Raw genomic sequence first — 18,322 nt, 5'->3', positions numbered from 1 at the left:
TAACATTTAGCCAAAATGGATTTCCAGAGCAAATAGTTCCATGAGCAAACCCTTTGCTTTTCTGCTTTTACTGTTTTCCTCTAAGTCCTCTAGAGAAGCTCTGCTTAACTAACTTTAAATCTGTCAAGGCTCAGTTCAAAAGCACAAGCTTCATGAAGACTTTCTGGATTTCCTTCAATAAATGTAAATTTTCAGGACAAGAAGTCCTAATGTTGAACATATACTATTGTATATAAAGTTACTTGAATTATTCTCTGCATTAAAATTACAATATTAATAAAATGTGAGATTAGTGTCTTACTCATCTTTTATTTTCTACATTCCCTGGCAAATAAGTCTGTTGAGTAAATGAAGGGATTAAAAAAATCTCTTAAAAAAAATCTCTTGGCAAATTATGACCTGAATATTCTGAATCCAAACCCATTTACTTGTTTGCCTGTACAACTGAAAGACTCAAAGGATTTTCAGACTTTTTCTAGGTAAACTTACTATATATAGCAACTGAGTAATGTACTTACATGCACACAGAAACATTAAAAATTGGCCTCGGTTCACTAAAGGATTCTAATCTAATTCGGGACACATTTTGTGCCAGCACTGTTGTTAGAGATATATGTCATATCAAAACTCAGAAAAGGGGAATAGTTATGTTAGAGTAGTTAAGGGAGACTGAAGAAAACGTAGGCCTTGAGCTGAACGTTAAGACACTTAAAAGGAGAGGAGTATAAAAAGGAGAAAATGGAGACAGGTATTACCAAGTATTATTGATTCCTCTCATGAAATAATTCTCTTGCCCATCCCTTCTTCTCATTCCTTCCCCTGAGTAAGCAAAGATTAGATTTCCCTACCAACCCATCCAAGACTTACTATTTGCAAAACCTAGGTGTACCCACCCTTCCTTTCCCCAATACTCCCTTTCCTACTCCAGTGTCTGCACCAAGTTTTAAAAATGACTATATAAACTTTAATTGCTATGTAATCTCTTAGATGTATACAACAAGGTCCTCGAGAGCAATGTGTTACAAGGTTCATAGTTTTCTCTCTTCTAAGCAACTTAGAGGTGGAACTCCCTGCACATCCTCAGTAAATACTAATTGATTTAAGGCAAAAGGGTAAAGGTTTGGAAGAGAAGTGTTTTACACAGGGAGCAGTTAAGAGAGAACCTGAGTATGAAGCTTACACTGAAAATGGGAAACTAAGAGCTAGGATAGCCTCAGAAATCCATCTAAAGAATCCAGAATTGATCCATTAGGCAGTCTGTGAAAGTTTTTTGGGGTTTTTGAGAATGGGACTACCATGATTAAATCAGTGTTTAAAAACTACTCTATAGAAGTTGCTTCTGGAAAATTTGTCTAAATTTAGCAAAAAACCCAAGAATCACTTGGAGGAAATTACTATAAATCAAGTGTAAAATGGTAACAGGAATAGGATAAAAAGAGACCACTGCACACATTTTCAAGGAAGAACTGAAAGATCCCAATAAATGACTGATTATAGAAAATTAAAGGAAATAACAAAGGAAAACAGTGAAGTATGTGAGACCTAAGTAGGATTACTCAATGTTGCAATAAAGTCCAAATTAAATTTGGGTAACACTTTCAAAATATTTTAAATGCTTTCTAAAGATCCATGTTAAACAAAATTTTAAATGGTTGATTAATTCTGCAAAGAAATCTTACTTACCAAAGCAGGATACCCATCAGTCTTCTCAGATGTTGATATCACACTTACAACTTTTCCTAACAATTCGTCATTGAGACGTCGCTTATCGTCATCTTCCTCTTCACTACTTTCTTCTTCCTTTTCATCTTCATTACTAAAAGTCAGAATAACGCTATCATGATCTTAACATAAACCACTGTTGAGACAGAGTGGTGTGAATTTAACATGTACAATTCAATTTCTAATCTGGATTACTCCAGAGTAAAAGTAGCCTCTTACAGAAATTGAAGAGATGGATACTTCCCTAGTCCCAAAGTAGTCCTGAGCTGTCCATGGTGACTCTGAGTCCATGCCACTAGATGAATGAGGATTTGGACTTAGCTCTTATGCCAACCACCAGCTGGGACAGAAAAGCCTAATTATGTCACCATGAAGTACTTACTGTGCCAAATACATTTTTTTAAAAAGATTATCCTTCTACCTTTTATATATGCCAGATGTAACTCTATTTCCTAACAGGTTATGAAAGGATCTCATCCAAAAACATGTGAAGGTTTATTTAAATTAGCTTATCTACACAATTAAACAAGCAAACAAACCCATGGTGAGGAACAGTCTACAAAACTGTTGTATCTGACTCCGGCTCAGGTCAGATCTCATGGTTCCTGAGTTCAAGTCCCGCATCAAGTAAGCTGAGCCCTACTTGGGGTAAGCCCTTGCTTCTCTCTCCCTCTGCCACTCGTGGTATTCTCTCTTTCTCTGCCCCTCACTCTCTTGCACCCTCTCTGTCCAAAAAAAAAAAAAAAAAAAAAAAAAAAGAACCATATAAACAAAATGTAATGCATGATCTTGGGTTGGACCCTGGATTCAGTGGATGCCTATAAAGGCTATTATTGGGACAAGTGGCAAAATTTAAAATATGGACTACACATTATTAGATAATAGCATTTTATTACTGTTGAATTATCTGAATTTGATAATCATACTTTGGCTATATAAGAGAATTTCCTTATTCTTAAAGTATTTAAAGGTAGGTCTGATGCTTATAATATACTTTCAGAAGGTTCAACCAATTAAAATTATCATTAGGGCGCCTGGGTGGCTCAGTCAGTTGAGTGTTGGACTCTTGGATTTGGCTCAGGTCATGATCTAATGGTCCGTGGGTTCGAGCCCCGAGTCAGACTCTGCACTGACAGTGTGGAGCCTGCTTAGGATTCTCTCTCTGCCTCTCTCTCTGCCTCTCCCATACTTGCGTGTGCATGCTCTCTCTCAAAAAATAAACGTTAAAAAATAATAATAATAAAAAATAATCATTAAGTTAAAAAATAGTTACATATCCACAGAGGGAATGATAAAGCAAATGTGCCAAAAACTTTAACAATTACTGAATCTAGATGATGAGTATATGAAAGTTTATTGCACAATTTTTAAGTTTGGAATGTTTTTGAAATAAAAAGGTTAAAAAATACATATACTCACTTAAAATAGAAAAGCACATCGTATCAATTAAATTTGGCAAAGTAACTCAAGACAAAAATACTCCTTTTTGAAAAGGGAGTTATGATAATTCTCAGAGTAATGGGAATAATTAAGAACAAGGTCTGCTCAAGGTAAAATGTCTAACATAATGATACAAGATACTATGGAAAAGTTACCTGAACAATTTTAGCCATCTTAGAAGACTCATTTGTTTAATGTTGTAATAACTGTAATATTACTGTATATGAAACACTCACACAGGAAGAGATGACCTCCTTCCTCTGTTCGTCTTCTTTGCAATTACAGGAGTTCCAAAATGCTCTGGATTTGTTAAGGGAAGCTGGTCAAGTGTCTAGATAAGAAACAACAGACAAATTAAATCACATCTTGCCTTGATGTTAGAAGTTATTCAACTCAAAAAGTCCATCCATGTAACCCTACCTCACTCTCGGCAAAATGTCTCTCTCCTTTTAGGCAAAGTGAAGTGCGTCTCAGTGTTCTCTCATCACCATCATCAAACACTACAAGAAGCAAGAGATATCAGAGAATTTATACACACTAAGTAAACATGTCACTGCAGAGAACGATATTGCTGCTATTTAGTTAAGGCTTAATATTTGTAAGAACCATTTTTTTTTTTAAAAGCTTTTAAAATGTACACAGTACATTTCTCATTCTGTAGATACTGAACACAGGTTACATGGCTGCTCCCAACTGCCTAAGTGTCTCCATTCACTTAGCAACCTAATCAAAGCACCAGTGATTAAACTACCTTTAATCCTGGAAGAATGAGCAAAAAAAAAAAAAAAAAAAAACCTGGTTTACAAAAAAAGAAGTATTATGGGTTTTGTTCAGAACAGTTATCAATGAAGTATCTCTAACTTCCAGAAACTGTTTGACTTCTAGGAATGCTTCTTGGATTATTGTACTACCTCTACTTATTTGCATGATAACTTCCCTTAGTAGAAGTCTATTGGGTAGCAAATTCTAAAGTCATAAGATTCAACATTTTTCTTTTGCTGGAGAAGGATTAAGAAATTTAGAATTAAAGGTTGAAACAGGGAAACATCAGAAAGATGAAATTTTCTTAAATTTCAAAAGTCAGTTATAATTACACAGAAGCTTTCTCAGAAGTTTTTACTTTTACTACATTAAAAAAAAAAAATTTTAGGGGCGCCTGGGTGGCACAGTCGGTTAAGCGTCCGACTTCGGCCAGGTCACGATCTCGCGGTCCGTGAGTTCGAGCCCCGCGTCAGGCTCTGGGCTGATGGCTGGGAGCCTGGAGCCTGTTTCCGATTCTGTGTCTCCCTCTCTCTGCCCCTCCCCCGTTCATGCTCTGTCTCTCTCTGTCCCAAAAATAAATAAAAATGTTGAAAAAAAAATTTAAAAAAAAAAATTTTATAGGCTTAATTTTCCAGAAACATACTCTTATTTTAACATCTAACAGTTACCAAGTGTATTAAAAAGAAAATGCTCTCAGAAGACATCTGATTGCCCATCATTATGAAGAAATAAAATATAAAAAGGTGGAATCCTTACCTCAGATACTTATAATGCAAACACATATCAATATATGTTTGTGTATTGTATGAAAATAACATATACACAGGAAGGCATATACACAGAAATAGTTATTTTAAGATGTAATCCCAACTTCCATAATTCTAGGTGCTTTTTCATTCTAACAGAATAAATTAATGTTAATAAAGGGAAACTCTACATTACTTTGCTTTAATAATATTTAATCATTAACTTATTTTTTTCATGCTAAGAACTTATGTAAGAGCACTCAACTTCTTCAGTATTTATCTACCTCAGTCAGTTCTTTCTCCAAAAGTAAAGACATCTAGTTTAAATTCTCTTACATGCAGGAGACAATGCAGAGAAAATGAAAAGTTCCTGAAGCACATATTCAGAGAACCATGTTTGCACAAAAGGAGCCGTGTTGTACAGTCAATAACGCAGAAATTAATGACCGCTGCAAACACAACGACAGGATAAAACACAATATCCTCCAACAATTACATTACTAATCTACACTTGATTAACAGTGCTCTAAACATTTGTAACAAAATTATGATTCATATGGTGTCATCAAATCTAATAAATACACCACTGTTCTTTTAAAACTTCAAGATCATGAAATTATTATACCAAACTTAAAATAATCCTTCATGTTTGTATTAATATCCATAAGTATATTAAAGAATAAAAGCTTAAAAGTTCCAATTTTCCTTAAAGGCTACAATATATAAGATGGTAACAACGGACACACACATACACACCCATGTGCACACACATTTAAGTGGAGGTGTGAGGAAGGAACATGAGAATATCAGAACAACCCATAATATCAAATTTATGCAAAATGTTTTCCACAGTGTTTCATCATTAATCAATGGCAGCCTCAAATAAGAATGTTCTGATGAGAAATTTCAACAATTTAAAATCTTTAATTCTTGTTTTTTTAAAATAATCACTTTAAGGGGTGCCTGGTTGGCTCAGTTAAGTGTCCAACTCTCGATTTTGGCGCAGGGCTTGATCTCACAGTTCGCGAGTTAGAGCCCCATGTCGGGCTATGCGCTGACGGTGTGGAGCCTGGTTGGGATTTTCTCTCTCTTCCTCTCTCTGTCCCTCCCACATGCTCTCGCACGTGCTCTCTCTCTCTCAAAATAAATAAATAAACTAACTTAAAATAATCTCTGAAATAATCAGATTTTTGAAGGAAAAAATACTTTTAACTTCAACATACTTTATCATGGATAGAAATGATGTAAGAACCAAAAAAACTTCTCAAAAGAGAACTGTGGCACCAACAACAATTTTATGATTTTATATAAGAATGCTTCCAACTCTGAGTGAACAAAGAGAAACAATTTACTTTTTTTCTTTTTTAATTCACGGACTATACAAAGGTATGTATTTGAGTACTTTATACAAGTCTGAAAAGCTACATAACTTCTCAAGATTTTCTGAAAGACAAATAGAAACCCCAACAACACAGTGAACCTATTAATCAAGACATCCCCAATTATAAAAATCATGAAGAAGTTCCATCTAGAACAAGTTTCCTCTATAACTTCCATGTTAGAATATCATCTAAAAGAACACCAAACACTCTTCAGGCACTGAAGAGTGACTCTGGCATTTTAATAAGAGTGAAATAATTAATTGGTATATATAAACTGGTGTATATAGTATATTTAGCTTTTTTTTAAGTTCAAGATGTCTATTACAGTATGCCAAGAGGAAAAAGTCTGACTATGAGGATTTAGTAATTCTATGAAATGTTTTCTACTTGACAAAAATGGTAGTTAAATAAATAGACTACTGAGTGCAAAACATACAAAAGCAGTATCTCTGTTATTATGTTAAGTACAGATACAAAAACTTAATTTGAAAATGACAAAGCTAAGTCTCTCTCAATAATTGATCAGACTAGACAAAACAATGCTAATGCAAACAAATATATGAAGCCTAACTCTACACTTGAGAATTAAAAGAAACAAAAGCAACAAGGATCTATCTAACTACTAAATACAAAAAGATCTACCCATGAAAATAGCACTGTTAGATGCTGGAGGATAGTAAGAGAACAATAGTAAATTAACTTTATCTCTCCAAAGATGTAATTGGCTATCACCTATTAAGCTTCTACCATGTCCTAATTCTCACAGCAGCCTCTGCCAGGTAGGAATCCCTATCCTCTTTTATAAAGAAATTGAGAATCAGAAGGCTAATCAATGAGCTACAGTTTTGTTAAGGGGGAATCAAAATGCATAATAAATAGGTGTGGGGCAGAGGCATAAAATGAACACAGGAGAGAAGTCAAGAATTCTGACTTTGCAAAAAGAAAATATTATTGTTGTATCTGTGTATACCAGTTAAAATTAATAAAATATTTATGTATACATTTATATATTAATTAAAATATTTCACATAGTGGATAAAAACTTTACAATTACATACTCTAGGTAAAACCAATAGTTTTGTTACATAAACTCATTTGTGATACAGAAATCCCTCTGCAGCCAAGGTCCAGAACTTCAGAAATCAAGAAACTTAACAAATGTATAATGATATTGACAAAATATCATGGGAATGCTAAGTCTTTTGGAAGGCCATTTAAACAACAGGTTAAAGCACATCACAGGAAGGCATAGATTTCTTTGTTGCTTAGTACTTTCTAAATGATCTTCTAGTCCTGGTTTTGAAAACATTTGTGGTTGACTCTGATTATAAAAACACTTGTCATAAGAGGTTCTAACTAAATTAAAAAGCCTTGGGGCACCTGGGTAGCTCAGTTGGTTAAGCATCTGACTCTAGATTTCGGCTCAGGTCATGATCTCACAGTTGGTGAGTTCACGTCCCCAGTTGAGCTCTGCACTGACAGCACGGAGCCTGCGTGGGATTCTGACTCTCCCTGTCTCTCTGCCCTGCTTACGTGTGCTCTCTCTCAAAATAAATAAACATTAAAAAAAAAAAAAAAAAAAAAAAAAAGCCTTAGTAAGCCTACAGCACATTCTACAAAAGTCAGTCCATTCACCAGTTTAAGCTAAACCTCCTCTACTCCATGAACCATAACTTCCGTGAGATCTGATACAATTGATGTACAAAACAGTAACCAGAAAGCATGAAAAAATCTTGAGTCTTAAAAAGCATTTGTCAGGGGCGCCTGGGTGGCTCAGTCGGTTGAGCGTCTGACTTCAGCTCAGGTCACGATCTCGCGGTCCGTGGGTTCGAGCCCCGCGTCGGGCTCTGGGCTGATGGCTCAGAGCCTGGAGCCTGTTTCCGATTCTGTGTCTCCCTCTCTCTCTGCCCCTCCCCCGTTCATGCTCTGTCTCTCTCTGTCCCAAAAATAAATAAACGTTAAAAAAAATTAAGAAAAAAAAAAAAGCATTTGTCACAAAGATATATAATCAAATAAATTTTAGTGTAAAATTTTATATATTGTACATATGAATATACATTTTATATGTAAATTACTAAAATTAACAATTCTGTCCTTTACATTTTCCTTATTTTTCAAGTACAATGTGTTATTTTTATATTCCAAAAAAAGCAAAAGAAGAGCAGTTTTAGAATGTTTTATGGACAGCTGTATTTACCAGGAGTTAATGGCAACATTCAAGTGGAGATACAAATTCCAATCCTAATTAATACCTTTGAACCACTAGAAAGGTAACCATACACTTCTTTACATTACAGATTCCTTATCTTTAATGCAAAAATAAGAACTGCCAATTGAATAAACTATGCTAGGGAAGCACTGTTTTATGTTATGAAGAGGAAATATTTCCAAGGCTCAAAAAACAAACAAAAAATCCATAAACTCAGGCCACTTATTATTCAACATTAAAGAGGAAGGTAATATTAGATTTTTAAAAATTAGCTCATATTAGATCTATAGTCTCTTTCATAATTGGTTATTCAGGTATCGTAGGAAAAGTACCTATATTATGTAAGTTAATATCAGACTCATTAGGTAGCTTTTGATCACCAATGATCATAACTCTTATTTGATCTAAACCAGTAGTGTGGTATCCTCTTTTCTTTTGTTTTTAATACTCAAATTTTGAGATCTCTTAAAATAAAAAAGTGATATGGAGATCATTAATACTTGGTATAACTTTCTGATTCTACCTATGTAACACTTCACTAGGAATTAGAAACCAAGAATTTCAGAAAAGAGGAATTAAACCCAACAGGTAGTAGTCACTCAATTAATTGAAAAATATAGAAGATGACCTGTGAGAGAGGACACATTTTATTTTGCCATCTTTTAGGCTCATTATACTCTAATCATTCTTTATGTGGGCTACATGCTTCAATATCTAAATATTCTTTATAGCAGAGACTGCTATATTGAACATACTTAAGTAAACAGTGCCTGTTAACATATTAGATTTTTTAGGTCACTTACCATCATTACAAAGATGCAAAAAACTTAAAAGATTTTGAATTTTTCTCCTGAATAAGTCTCCATTTTTTCTAAGTATGGACTACTTTACTAATGTGTAATACCTGCATTAAATTCACCCAATGTAATTATAAAAAGAAAGATTCTTGGATTGCCATCTCCAGACCTACTAAATTGAAGAGATTTGGAGTCCTCAAATCCTCATTTTTTAAACAAACACCAAGTGATTCTTATGTACACTAATGCTTGATACACGAATTACATGCAATTAAGATGCTAAGCTCTTTCAGAAAAAGAATTATACAGTTTCTTCTGTAATTACTCATCACAGAAAATCACCACAGAGAATGCTCAGTAGCAACTAGCTTTTAGAAATGCTAAAATGCCATTCATGTAAAGGATAAAGATCTGCTATTCTGGAGTGCAGAAGTCCCAAATGTGAAAACATGAGAAGTATCGCTTCTGCAGAATCACAAGCATTATATCAGTAAAACTTCACAAGTACTGTGAATGCAGCCTTGATATTAAATATCAAATAGGATGCAATATTAGTATTTGAATACACATCACATAATCTTGCATAACTCTGCACATATCAGTGCCTGTAATTTTTTTTTACTTTTGAGAGAGAGAAAGAGAGCATGAGCAGGGCAGGGACAGAGGGAGAAGGAGGATCCCAAGCAGGCTTCACGCTGTCAGTGCACAGCTGGACGAGGGCTCGAATTCACGAACTGGGAGATCATGACCCGAGCCAAAACCAAGAGTCGGAGGCTTGACCAACTGAGTCACCCAGGTGCCTCTCAATGCCTGTAATTGTTATCACTGCTTTAATATAATAAAATTGTATTTACTTAATCTCTAAAAGTTAACATTAAACTTAGTTTTTAAATCTCTAACAACTATCAACAGCCACAACCAAGCTTCCTAAAAATACGTAGTTCATAGTAACAGCACCATTGTGAACTGACACTGCTTTCTAAGAGGCCCAAGAAGAATAAAAATGGTTAGAAAATAGTAGTTACGTACAACAAACTGCTACTACTAATAGAAGCCACAGAGTAAGACACAAGAAGTACAATTTTTAAACAAAGCACATTCTTCACAGCTTTGAGCATCACCTGAAGATGAATGATTTTTACCCAAAGCCACAAATCAAGTAAACTAAAAGTAAACCTACAGGATCATTTCCTTTCCTTCTTTAAGGAAACCACAACACCATAATTACACCACTTATACCAAGATATAAATGTAAAAACCAAACAATGCTATAGATGTTCAGTATAAAATAAAGGATGGATGTTATCCACAGGATTGTGTAGTTTGAACGTACTGAGAGGAGATTAGGAAATCTTAATCACTATTATTCTTATCAACATAATAACAGCAACTATATAAGTAGTACATTTAAGTTTTAGTTTACATGCATTAAGACACTTGTTGCTACTCCCTAAAGTTTTTTAAAGCAAGTGTAAGCTTATGCATGGAATGTTAAGTATGCATTCTCATTAGCAGCACAAGTATCTTTCCTTTTTTTATAGTCAACATTTAAAAAATTTTTTATATTTATTTTTGAGAGAAAGAGCAAAGTGGGGGAGGGGCAGAGAGAAGGAGACACAGAATCCGAAGCAGGCTCTAGGCTCTGAGCTGTCGTCAGCACAGAGCCCAATGCAGGGCCGAATCCACAAACCGTGAGATCATGACCTGAGCAGAAGTCGGATGCTTAACCGACTGAGCCATCCAGGCACCCCTCTTTTTTTTTTTTTTTTTTAATGTTTATTTATTTTTGAGAGAGAGAAAGTGTGTGTGTGAGCAGGTGAGGGGCAGAGAGAGAGGGGCACAGAGGATCTGAAACAGGCTTTGTGCTGACAGACAGGCCGATGCGGGGCTTGAACCCAAGAACCACAAGATCATAACCTGAGTCGAAGGTGGACACTTAATTGACTGAGCCACTCAGGCACCCCATAGTAGCACCTACATCTTTTCTGAAAGGTGTTGAGACTTGACTAAATGAAAAATCAAAAATTAAGCTATGATCATCTAGACTTGAATCTACTCTAGCCAGAATTTTTTTAGTCTTTAAATTTTGTGGTAACATCTGTATTATCCTTATGTAAAACAAGCAACAATACATTAAAAGATTGCAGCTGTGCAACCTTAATTGTAATTACAGGAAAAGTAAAAATGTCTGATTACTTACAATACTAACTTGTACTGACTTTCTAATGGAAGAAAAATAAGCATATAACTTAACTTTCTTGAAAAGAAATATCTAGGTAACCTAAAAAAGAAGTACATTCTTTTTGTTGTTGTTGTTTTAAGTTTGTTTTGAAAGCGAGAGAGAGAGAGAGAGAGAGGGAGAGGGAGAATCCCAAGCACGCTCTGTGCTTTCAGAGCAGAACCTAACATGGGGCTCGAATTCAACAAACTATGAGATCATGACCTGAGCCAAAGTCAAGAGTCGGACTCTTAACCAACCGAGCCACCCTGGCACCCCAGGTACCTTCTTGGATCAAATAGCCACAAGTGACCAAAGAGATATTATTTTTGTTACCAGCAGCCATCATTAAAATTTCAGCCAACTATATCAAGTAAATTGACAGTAAATAATACCTATTTCTGCCAACATAATGATTCAGTGTATTTACAAAATAAAAATATATGCAACTCCAAATTAAATCCTATGTATTAAATGAACTACTTACCCACAGTATACCAACTAGCATCTGTCAACTTGCTGATAATAGCTTCCTGAAAGGATCCATCAGATGTCCTTGTTTCAACAATAGCTCCAACCTAAAACACAAAATTGAAATTTCATTATCAAATTTAAACAGACCAAATCACTCCCATGAACTATATGACCTGGGTTAAAATAAATACATTTATGATAATTCTACCTTATATACATTGACTTAGATCTTTATCATTTATAGCACTCATGTATTTATCGTGCAATCTGAACCCCAAAATGCTTTGGCATTAGTAAGATAGTTGTTATTATCATCCTTATTTTACACATTGAATAGTGTGGCTCGGATGAGAGGATGAGAACACAGTCTCTTAAGTATTACTTCAGAGCTTTTGTACTATATCACATTGCCTTCAAGGGAATTGTGTAATATAAGAATCAGAAAACCATAAGATAGCAAAAGTAGCTTCAATTTTCTTTCACAGAAATATTGAACACTGGATTCACCATTCATATTTAAGGGACCTTTTAGATAAAGGTTCACCTGAGGAGAGAGGGATGGACCAGTTGACCTTCTTTCAGCTTCCAGACCTTTGTCTATCAGATATTAACCGAAGTGGTACTCTGACATAACAAAGATTTATTACATAAACTTAGAAATGTTTGGCCAGAACATGGATGGAAAACACAATATAGGTACTCACTAAGCTAAATTATGAAGTCAACATACTTGGTAACTTAGAACAACAGAAGATTCAAAGTTATAATGCTAGTATATTATTTAGCAGGCTAAATATCTCTGACGACAATGTAAAAAAAAAAAGAGGTATTCAATCTAAGAATTAAAAACAAAACGTGGCTGAAAACTCATGTTTATATATACACTAAAATTACTGTCTGTAAGATGATTTACCTTTCTAAAGGATATAGCCAATGTAACATCATAACATACTAACTCTACAACATTTCATTTGTATTTTTGTTTTCTGATTAACATACTTATAAATTTTAAAACGGTCTACAAATAGAAAATTTAATAATTTACTGTAGGTATTTGTGATTCATGGTTTCAGATTTTAAACTGCAGAATATACATACTCTTAAAGGACCCTTTACTTGATCGTCCTGCACCAATTGTGTAGTATTATCCTGTTTCAGGAGTACCTGGAAGACATTTTGTACAATAATTTGCATGTTAACTTTTAAAACAACATGTTTATGATGTCTTTAATCTATGCCTTCTTACCATCCTGTGGTTACTTCTGTTTTAATACTTATTACATTGTCTAATATTTACGTTTATTGTCTCTCTCACTAATTGTGAGCTCCTTGAGGGCTACAATCCTCCTTCGTCACTATAACCCCAGCAGTTAGCAAATGTCAATGCGTATTACAGGCACTTCATAAATGTTTGCTGAATTAATGAACTATACAAGATTTATAATTTGAAGTGATTGCTATAAAAGTTTAAAACTGCCTTCATTGTTCTTTATCAACAAGTTATAAAAAGTTCTGTCACAAAGTATTAAAAAACAGTATCAAACATTATTGCCCACATACAAGGTAAACAAATTAAAACCAGAACCCTGTTGGTCCTTTATAAACTGAAATAATAATCATGATATGTATTTCACATACAAATTAAGTATTCTTTTTTACTACAGATTCTCCCAAATATATACAGGGCAATCGTTCAAATAGATCAAGTACCCAAATATGAAAATTGAAATTCTATATAATGTATGTATGATAAGAGCTCCCCAATCACTGTATTGACTTTAAGTAAGTATATCTAGAGCCACAATACTAACAGAAAGTTTAAGTTCTCAAGTCCAAGTAAATATTTAGTAGTCAAATCCCATATAGCTGACATAGTAAAAATGCCAAATGAAACAAAGAAATGTCAAATGATATCTGAATACTTGAAGAAAAATTCCACCAGATCAAAATTGAAACACAAATCTCATAATAATCACAGATAAATCTATTTCTCTACCACACAAATCATACTCTTCTAATTCACTGGTTCTCAAACGTCAACATGCAGCAGAAACACTTGAAGGGCTTATTAAAACACAATCACTGGACCCTACTGCCAGACTTTCTGACTCAGTAGGTCTGGGGTCAGGGCCTGAGAATCTGCATTTCAAACAAGTTCCCAGATGAAGCAGATGCTGCTAGTCCAGGGCCACACTTTGAAAATACCTGCTCCAGTTCATTTACCCATTCAACTATTTTGAGTGTCTACTATGTATCAAGCACTAGTCTAGGTGTTGGGGATAGAACAAGTCAAACATTTCCTCCTTTTATGGTGCTTCACTCTTGCAGGAAAAGATCAGGTATGTAAGTGAAAAGCAAACTGCAAAACCGAAAGTACAGCATGATCTAACAACAATAACAACAACAACAACAACAATATTGTTACAGTAGGCTCTGCACAATATCTGACAGACCATATAAATCTCTCTGTAGTAGTATCAAAGAGGACTTTCATGAACTTTCTTACATAGCTCTGTAATGTTAAAGATGTTTATAGTAAGTGTGGATTACTTTCGTAACTTAAGTACGAGTATTAAAAACATTTATGTGGGAAAACTACTGGAATGAAACACGAAAATGTTAATAGTTTCTGAGAGGTAAGCGATGGGTATTAATCTTTTGGTACTTTTCTGTATTTCCAAATATTATACAGAAATAATGCAATGACTTTTTTCTGGTCATAAAAGGACCTTAAAAATAAAATTCTTAAATCATTTTTAACATGGTCTTTAAAACAATTCCACTATATTATTTTTCCTAATCACTTGAAATCATCTCTACCTGAACATTACGAAAGGGGAGAAGAGAGATCACAGCCTAAGTAAGCATGCCACAACAGCAGAGAGCCAAATAAAAGGAAGTCTCATGAACGTGGTATTTTCAGAGAAGCATTTTGGAATAACTTCTCATTTCGAGTTCTTTATTTCTCAATTCTTAATGTGCTTTTCCTACAGATTTGTATATAACTTTGCTTTCACATAATAATGATTCAGGAAGTCATGATTCAGTAAAATGTTGATTTGCAGTCTCCCCCTCCCCAACTCTCCTCAATCCAGGTTGCATGAAAAAAAAAAAAAAATTACCTTAACTTTTACCAGCCTTTTCACAGTCTTAATTTTTGCCTCACAGAAGGCACCTCGGTACTTGGCACTGACATCAGTTCCCACTGTCAGGTAGGCAGGCTCATCCGCCGCCTGATGAAAGAACACAAAATGTGAATGTCACTAGTATTTTCCCCTACACTCCAACCTTAAGCCACATTAAAAGGTTCTACATTTAAAGTGCTAAGAATATTAACAGTACTGTTTATTACGAGCATTAATAACTTGGAAAATACCCCTTAAGCAAGCACTTGCATTCCCCTACTGCATAAACTATATCCTGACAACAGAAAACGTTTAAGTTCTTAGTAACTGAGAAGTATCAGCAAGGAAATATGATAATGTTTTTTCTTCCAGATGTAAAATGTTTCAACAATTCTATAATTTAAGAAATGAACACATTAAGAAGCAAACAAACAAAAAAAAAAAAACGGGCACCTGGCTGGCTCAGTTCGTACAGCATGCGACTCCTGATCTCAGGGTTGTGAGTTCAAGCCCCATGGTGGGTGTAGAGCTTACTTAATAATAATAATAAAATTAAATTAAAAATACAAAATAAAAAAACCTCCAAAACCAGAAAAGGTATACTCATAGTAAGTGTCTCATAAAACTTTCAGTTATTCACTTATGGCCTCCTGGAAATTGTGTTTTAAAATTAGAAGAAGTATCACTGTTAAGATTAATACTAACAAGACATGGTTAAATGTTTAATAATATAGCTACATTAAGGCAATATCTCTTTGGACACAGTATATCTGCATAGATAAGAAATGAAGCCAATCCTTTTGATAAGGAGAGCATTATCTGGGGGAATCGTTAGCTAAAAGCTACATATTAAAAAATCTAAGTCTAAATTCAGCTGATGAATGCAGAGATATGAACTGATGGCTCAAAACTTGGAGCTGTACCTAATTTATCACACTAATCTTCTTGGTGTAGAAAAAAATAAGCTTTACTAAAAAATATCTACTTTTTAGCAAATGGTCATGATCAGAATGATACATTGAAAGATGTGGCAAATTTTATGCTACCATTCATCTTAATCTTGATGGTAAGAGAATGATAGCTACTCTTTGTCATTTTACCTTTTTTTAAAAGTTAAGTGTTTTCAATATAGGCTCAGTTCAATGGAGCTAACACTGCTAAATGCAAAGGTAACAGTGTACACTTTAGAAATGATACTTTTAAGTAGAAAATGATGTTTCCTTTTCCAGTAAGTTTTTCCAAGTAACAGTAAAGAAAGTAACAAGTCATTTCCAGAAGATAGGAAAACAAAGTTTAGGGGAATGCTGTATTTCAGAGCTTAATACACTGAGACAGTAAATGAGTAAGGAATCAAATACCTTTTAAAGTCAGTGCATTTACAGATAATGCAAATTGAAGAGGAACACTCTGGCAAATAAATATCTGATCTGAAACATTCAATGCCACTGCACTACACAAAGCTATACCTTCCTTGCCCTTCAAACATCACATACAATGTTTGCACTACTAGCTGTCTTCAGAAGAGTATCTTTTCAGGTTGTAGTATGTTTTAAAATATTTACTACAACAATTGAACTGAAACAAAACATTATTAGCTTTAGTCCACCTTCAAATATTTTAGCTACAAAATTTCAGAGAAGAGCCGCTATCTCCCTTGCACAATCCACATATTCCTTCCTTAGAAAATCATGCTGGCATTGAGGAAGAAAAAAATTTCAAAAAATCCCCCAAAGAACCAAACAGGACAAAAGCTTTACTTCTGCAAAGGCTGCTGCCAACACAGGAAGTGTTTAAAAATACTAGCCCAATGGACAACAATGGAAAGGCTGCACCAGCCTTTCCAAAGTGCTAACTGCTTCAGAGAGGGGCCGGACTGACTGCATTAGACACAATGATCATTTCTCACTCTTTCAACACGTCCTCATTTTCAGAAAGCGCTGCTTAGTAGAGGAATCAATTTCAAGTAGCGAAAAAAAAAAAAAAAATGACATTCCACAGCAACAGCCTCACGACAAGCAGTGTCCAGGGCACGAGGTTCAGAGCAGCGTTGACTCCACTTACCTTCATTTTCACTGGCGATCTGTGGGGTTCCAGCTCAGCGAGCTATCTTCTCCGTCGCTAGAATCATGGGGAGGGGAAAGACAGGCACAGAATCAGTCAACAGAGGGGAGCGACCCAAGGAAAGAAAGTAAACAAACGCCAGCGGGGAGGGGCAGAACCCTAACCAGCGAAGGGAGCCGATCCCCCGGAGGGCAGCCAGGACGCAGGAGCTGAGGAAACGGCGAGAACCCCTCGGGCGCCAAAGGGCAACCCGTTCCTCCCCGGAGTTCGCCAGCGGCCCACCGCGCCCCCGCCTCGCTCGCCACTTTGACCCGGAATGCTCAACTCGGAGCCCCAGGTCGGAGCGCTCTGGAAAAGAGCAGGGCGCCGTTTGGGCTTCTCCAGGTTCCCCCCAGGCGCGGTAGCCGAGCTTTCGCGCGGCCGCCCCCCTGATACCCCGACTTCGGCCCGCGCCCCGCCTCCGCCGCTCGGCCCCCTCGGCCCGCCCCGGGCCCGCGGTGGCGGCAGCGGAGTGTCACGGCGCCATTGCTCTCCTTCCTCCGCTCTGCACCATGTCAGAAAGGAGAAGCGCTTCTTCACCGATGGGGCAGGGGCCGCGGCCTTCAGCCCGGAGGCGCGAGAGAGAGGGGAGACGGGCGCGAGGGAGGGGGCTTGGGGGGGGGGGCGGAGAGGAGGAGGGAGGTGGCCCGGAGAGGGTGTGGGAGGGGAGGGGAGCCGCACAGCGGCAGCCGCCGCCTCCTCCCCGCGCCCGCCTCAACTTTTTGTACAGCCCAGAGTGGTACCTGCCCCTGGCCCCTCGGGTCCAGCCACAGACTGCACAGGAGAGGACGCGCTGCGGAGTTGGGGGCCGGCTCCCCCAAGCAGCCCGCTTCTCATCGCACGGAAGCAAACTTAGCGGCGCGGCCAGCCCCACAGCCATTTTCCCAGGGAAGCAGCCGAGGAGGAGGCTGCGGCGGCGGTTCCTGCAGTTGCTGCCGCGGCTCCACGACCTGCCCCTTCCCCTGCGCTCGCCGCACCGCTTGCCCAGCACCCCCTCCCCACCTGCGAAGCTTCCAACTGCACCGGGACCCCGGGCTGCTAGCAGCACGAGCTGCTACTGTCGCTTAGTCCACTCAGTATCCCCCACTTCCCTTCTCCTCACCTACTAACTGCGGGTGAAGTGCGCGCTGTCAGCTTCCGAGTCCTCCGCCCCACTGACCCCCGTGGGCCCCCGTCCGGGCAGCACCACTCCCGGCCGCGGCGGCAGGTCCTGCGCCCGGTTCCCCACTCGCCCGATTTACTGCCACAATCCACCAAATAACAAGCTGTTGAGCAGACTCGCTTCTACACGAACTCCTATTGGCTGCTCATGACGCCGAAGAGCTTTGGATTGGAGCTCGCTACCTG

At 37.1% G+C, this 18,322-nt stretch overlaps 1 protein-coding gene across 3 annotated transcripts in view; it reads right to left on the bottom strand.

Annotated features, from left to right (window-relative positions):
- ARID4A (AT-rich interaction domain 4A) overlaps positions 1 to 18,210 on the bottom strand; it is a 64,893-nt gene extending 46,683 nt beyond the window's left edge. For 2 of the 3 annotated variants that reach the window (XM_023255724.2, XM_019833062.3), the window contains exons 1-8: positions 18,078 to 18,210; positions 16,937 to 16,993; positions 14,873 to 14,983; positions 12,849 to 12,914; positions 11,764 to 11,854; positions 3,583 to 3,662; positions 3,399 to 3,493; positions 1,684 to 1,816 (exon numbers count right to left, since the gene is read on the bottom strand). In XM_023255724.2, the coding sequence (XP_023111492.2) occupies positions 1,684 to 1,816; positions 3,399 to 3,493; positions 3,583 to 3,662; positions 11,764 to 11,854; positions 12,849 to 12,914; positions 14,873 to 14,983; positions 16,937 to 16,942 (582 nt within the window). In that variant the 5' untranslated portion in view covers positions 16,943 to 16,993; positions 18,078 to 18,210. Of the gene's footprint in view, positions 1 to 1,683; positions 1,817 to 3,398; positions 3,494 to 3,582; positions 3,663 to 11,763; positions 11,855 to 12,848; positions 12,915 to 14,872; positions 14,984 to 16,936; positions 16,994 to 17,100; positions 17,273 to 18,077 lie in introns of those variants that run through there. The other variant, XM_023255725.2, reaches the window with a different exon arrangement.
- Positions 18,211 to 18,322: the final 112 nt, after the last annotated feature.

This window comes from Felis catus, chromosome B3 (genome assembly GCF_018350175.1).
Source record: "Felis catus isolate Fca126 chromosome B3, F.catus_Fca126_mat1.0, whole genome shotgun sequence".
NCBI classification, from domain to species: Eukaryota; Metazoa; Chordata; class Mammalia; order Carnivora; family Felidae; genus Felis; species Felis catus.
The sequence above is the reverse complement of the archived record's forward strand: the minus strand, read 5'-3'. Positions and strand labels throughout refer to the sequence as shown.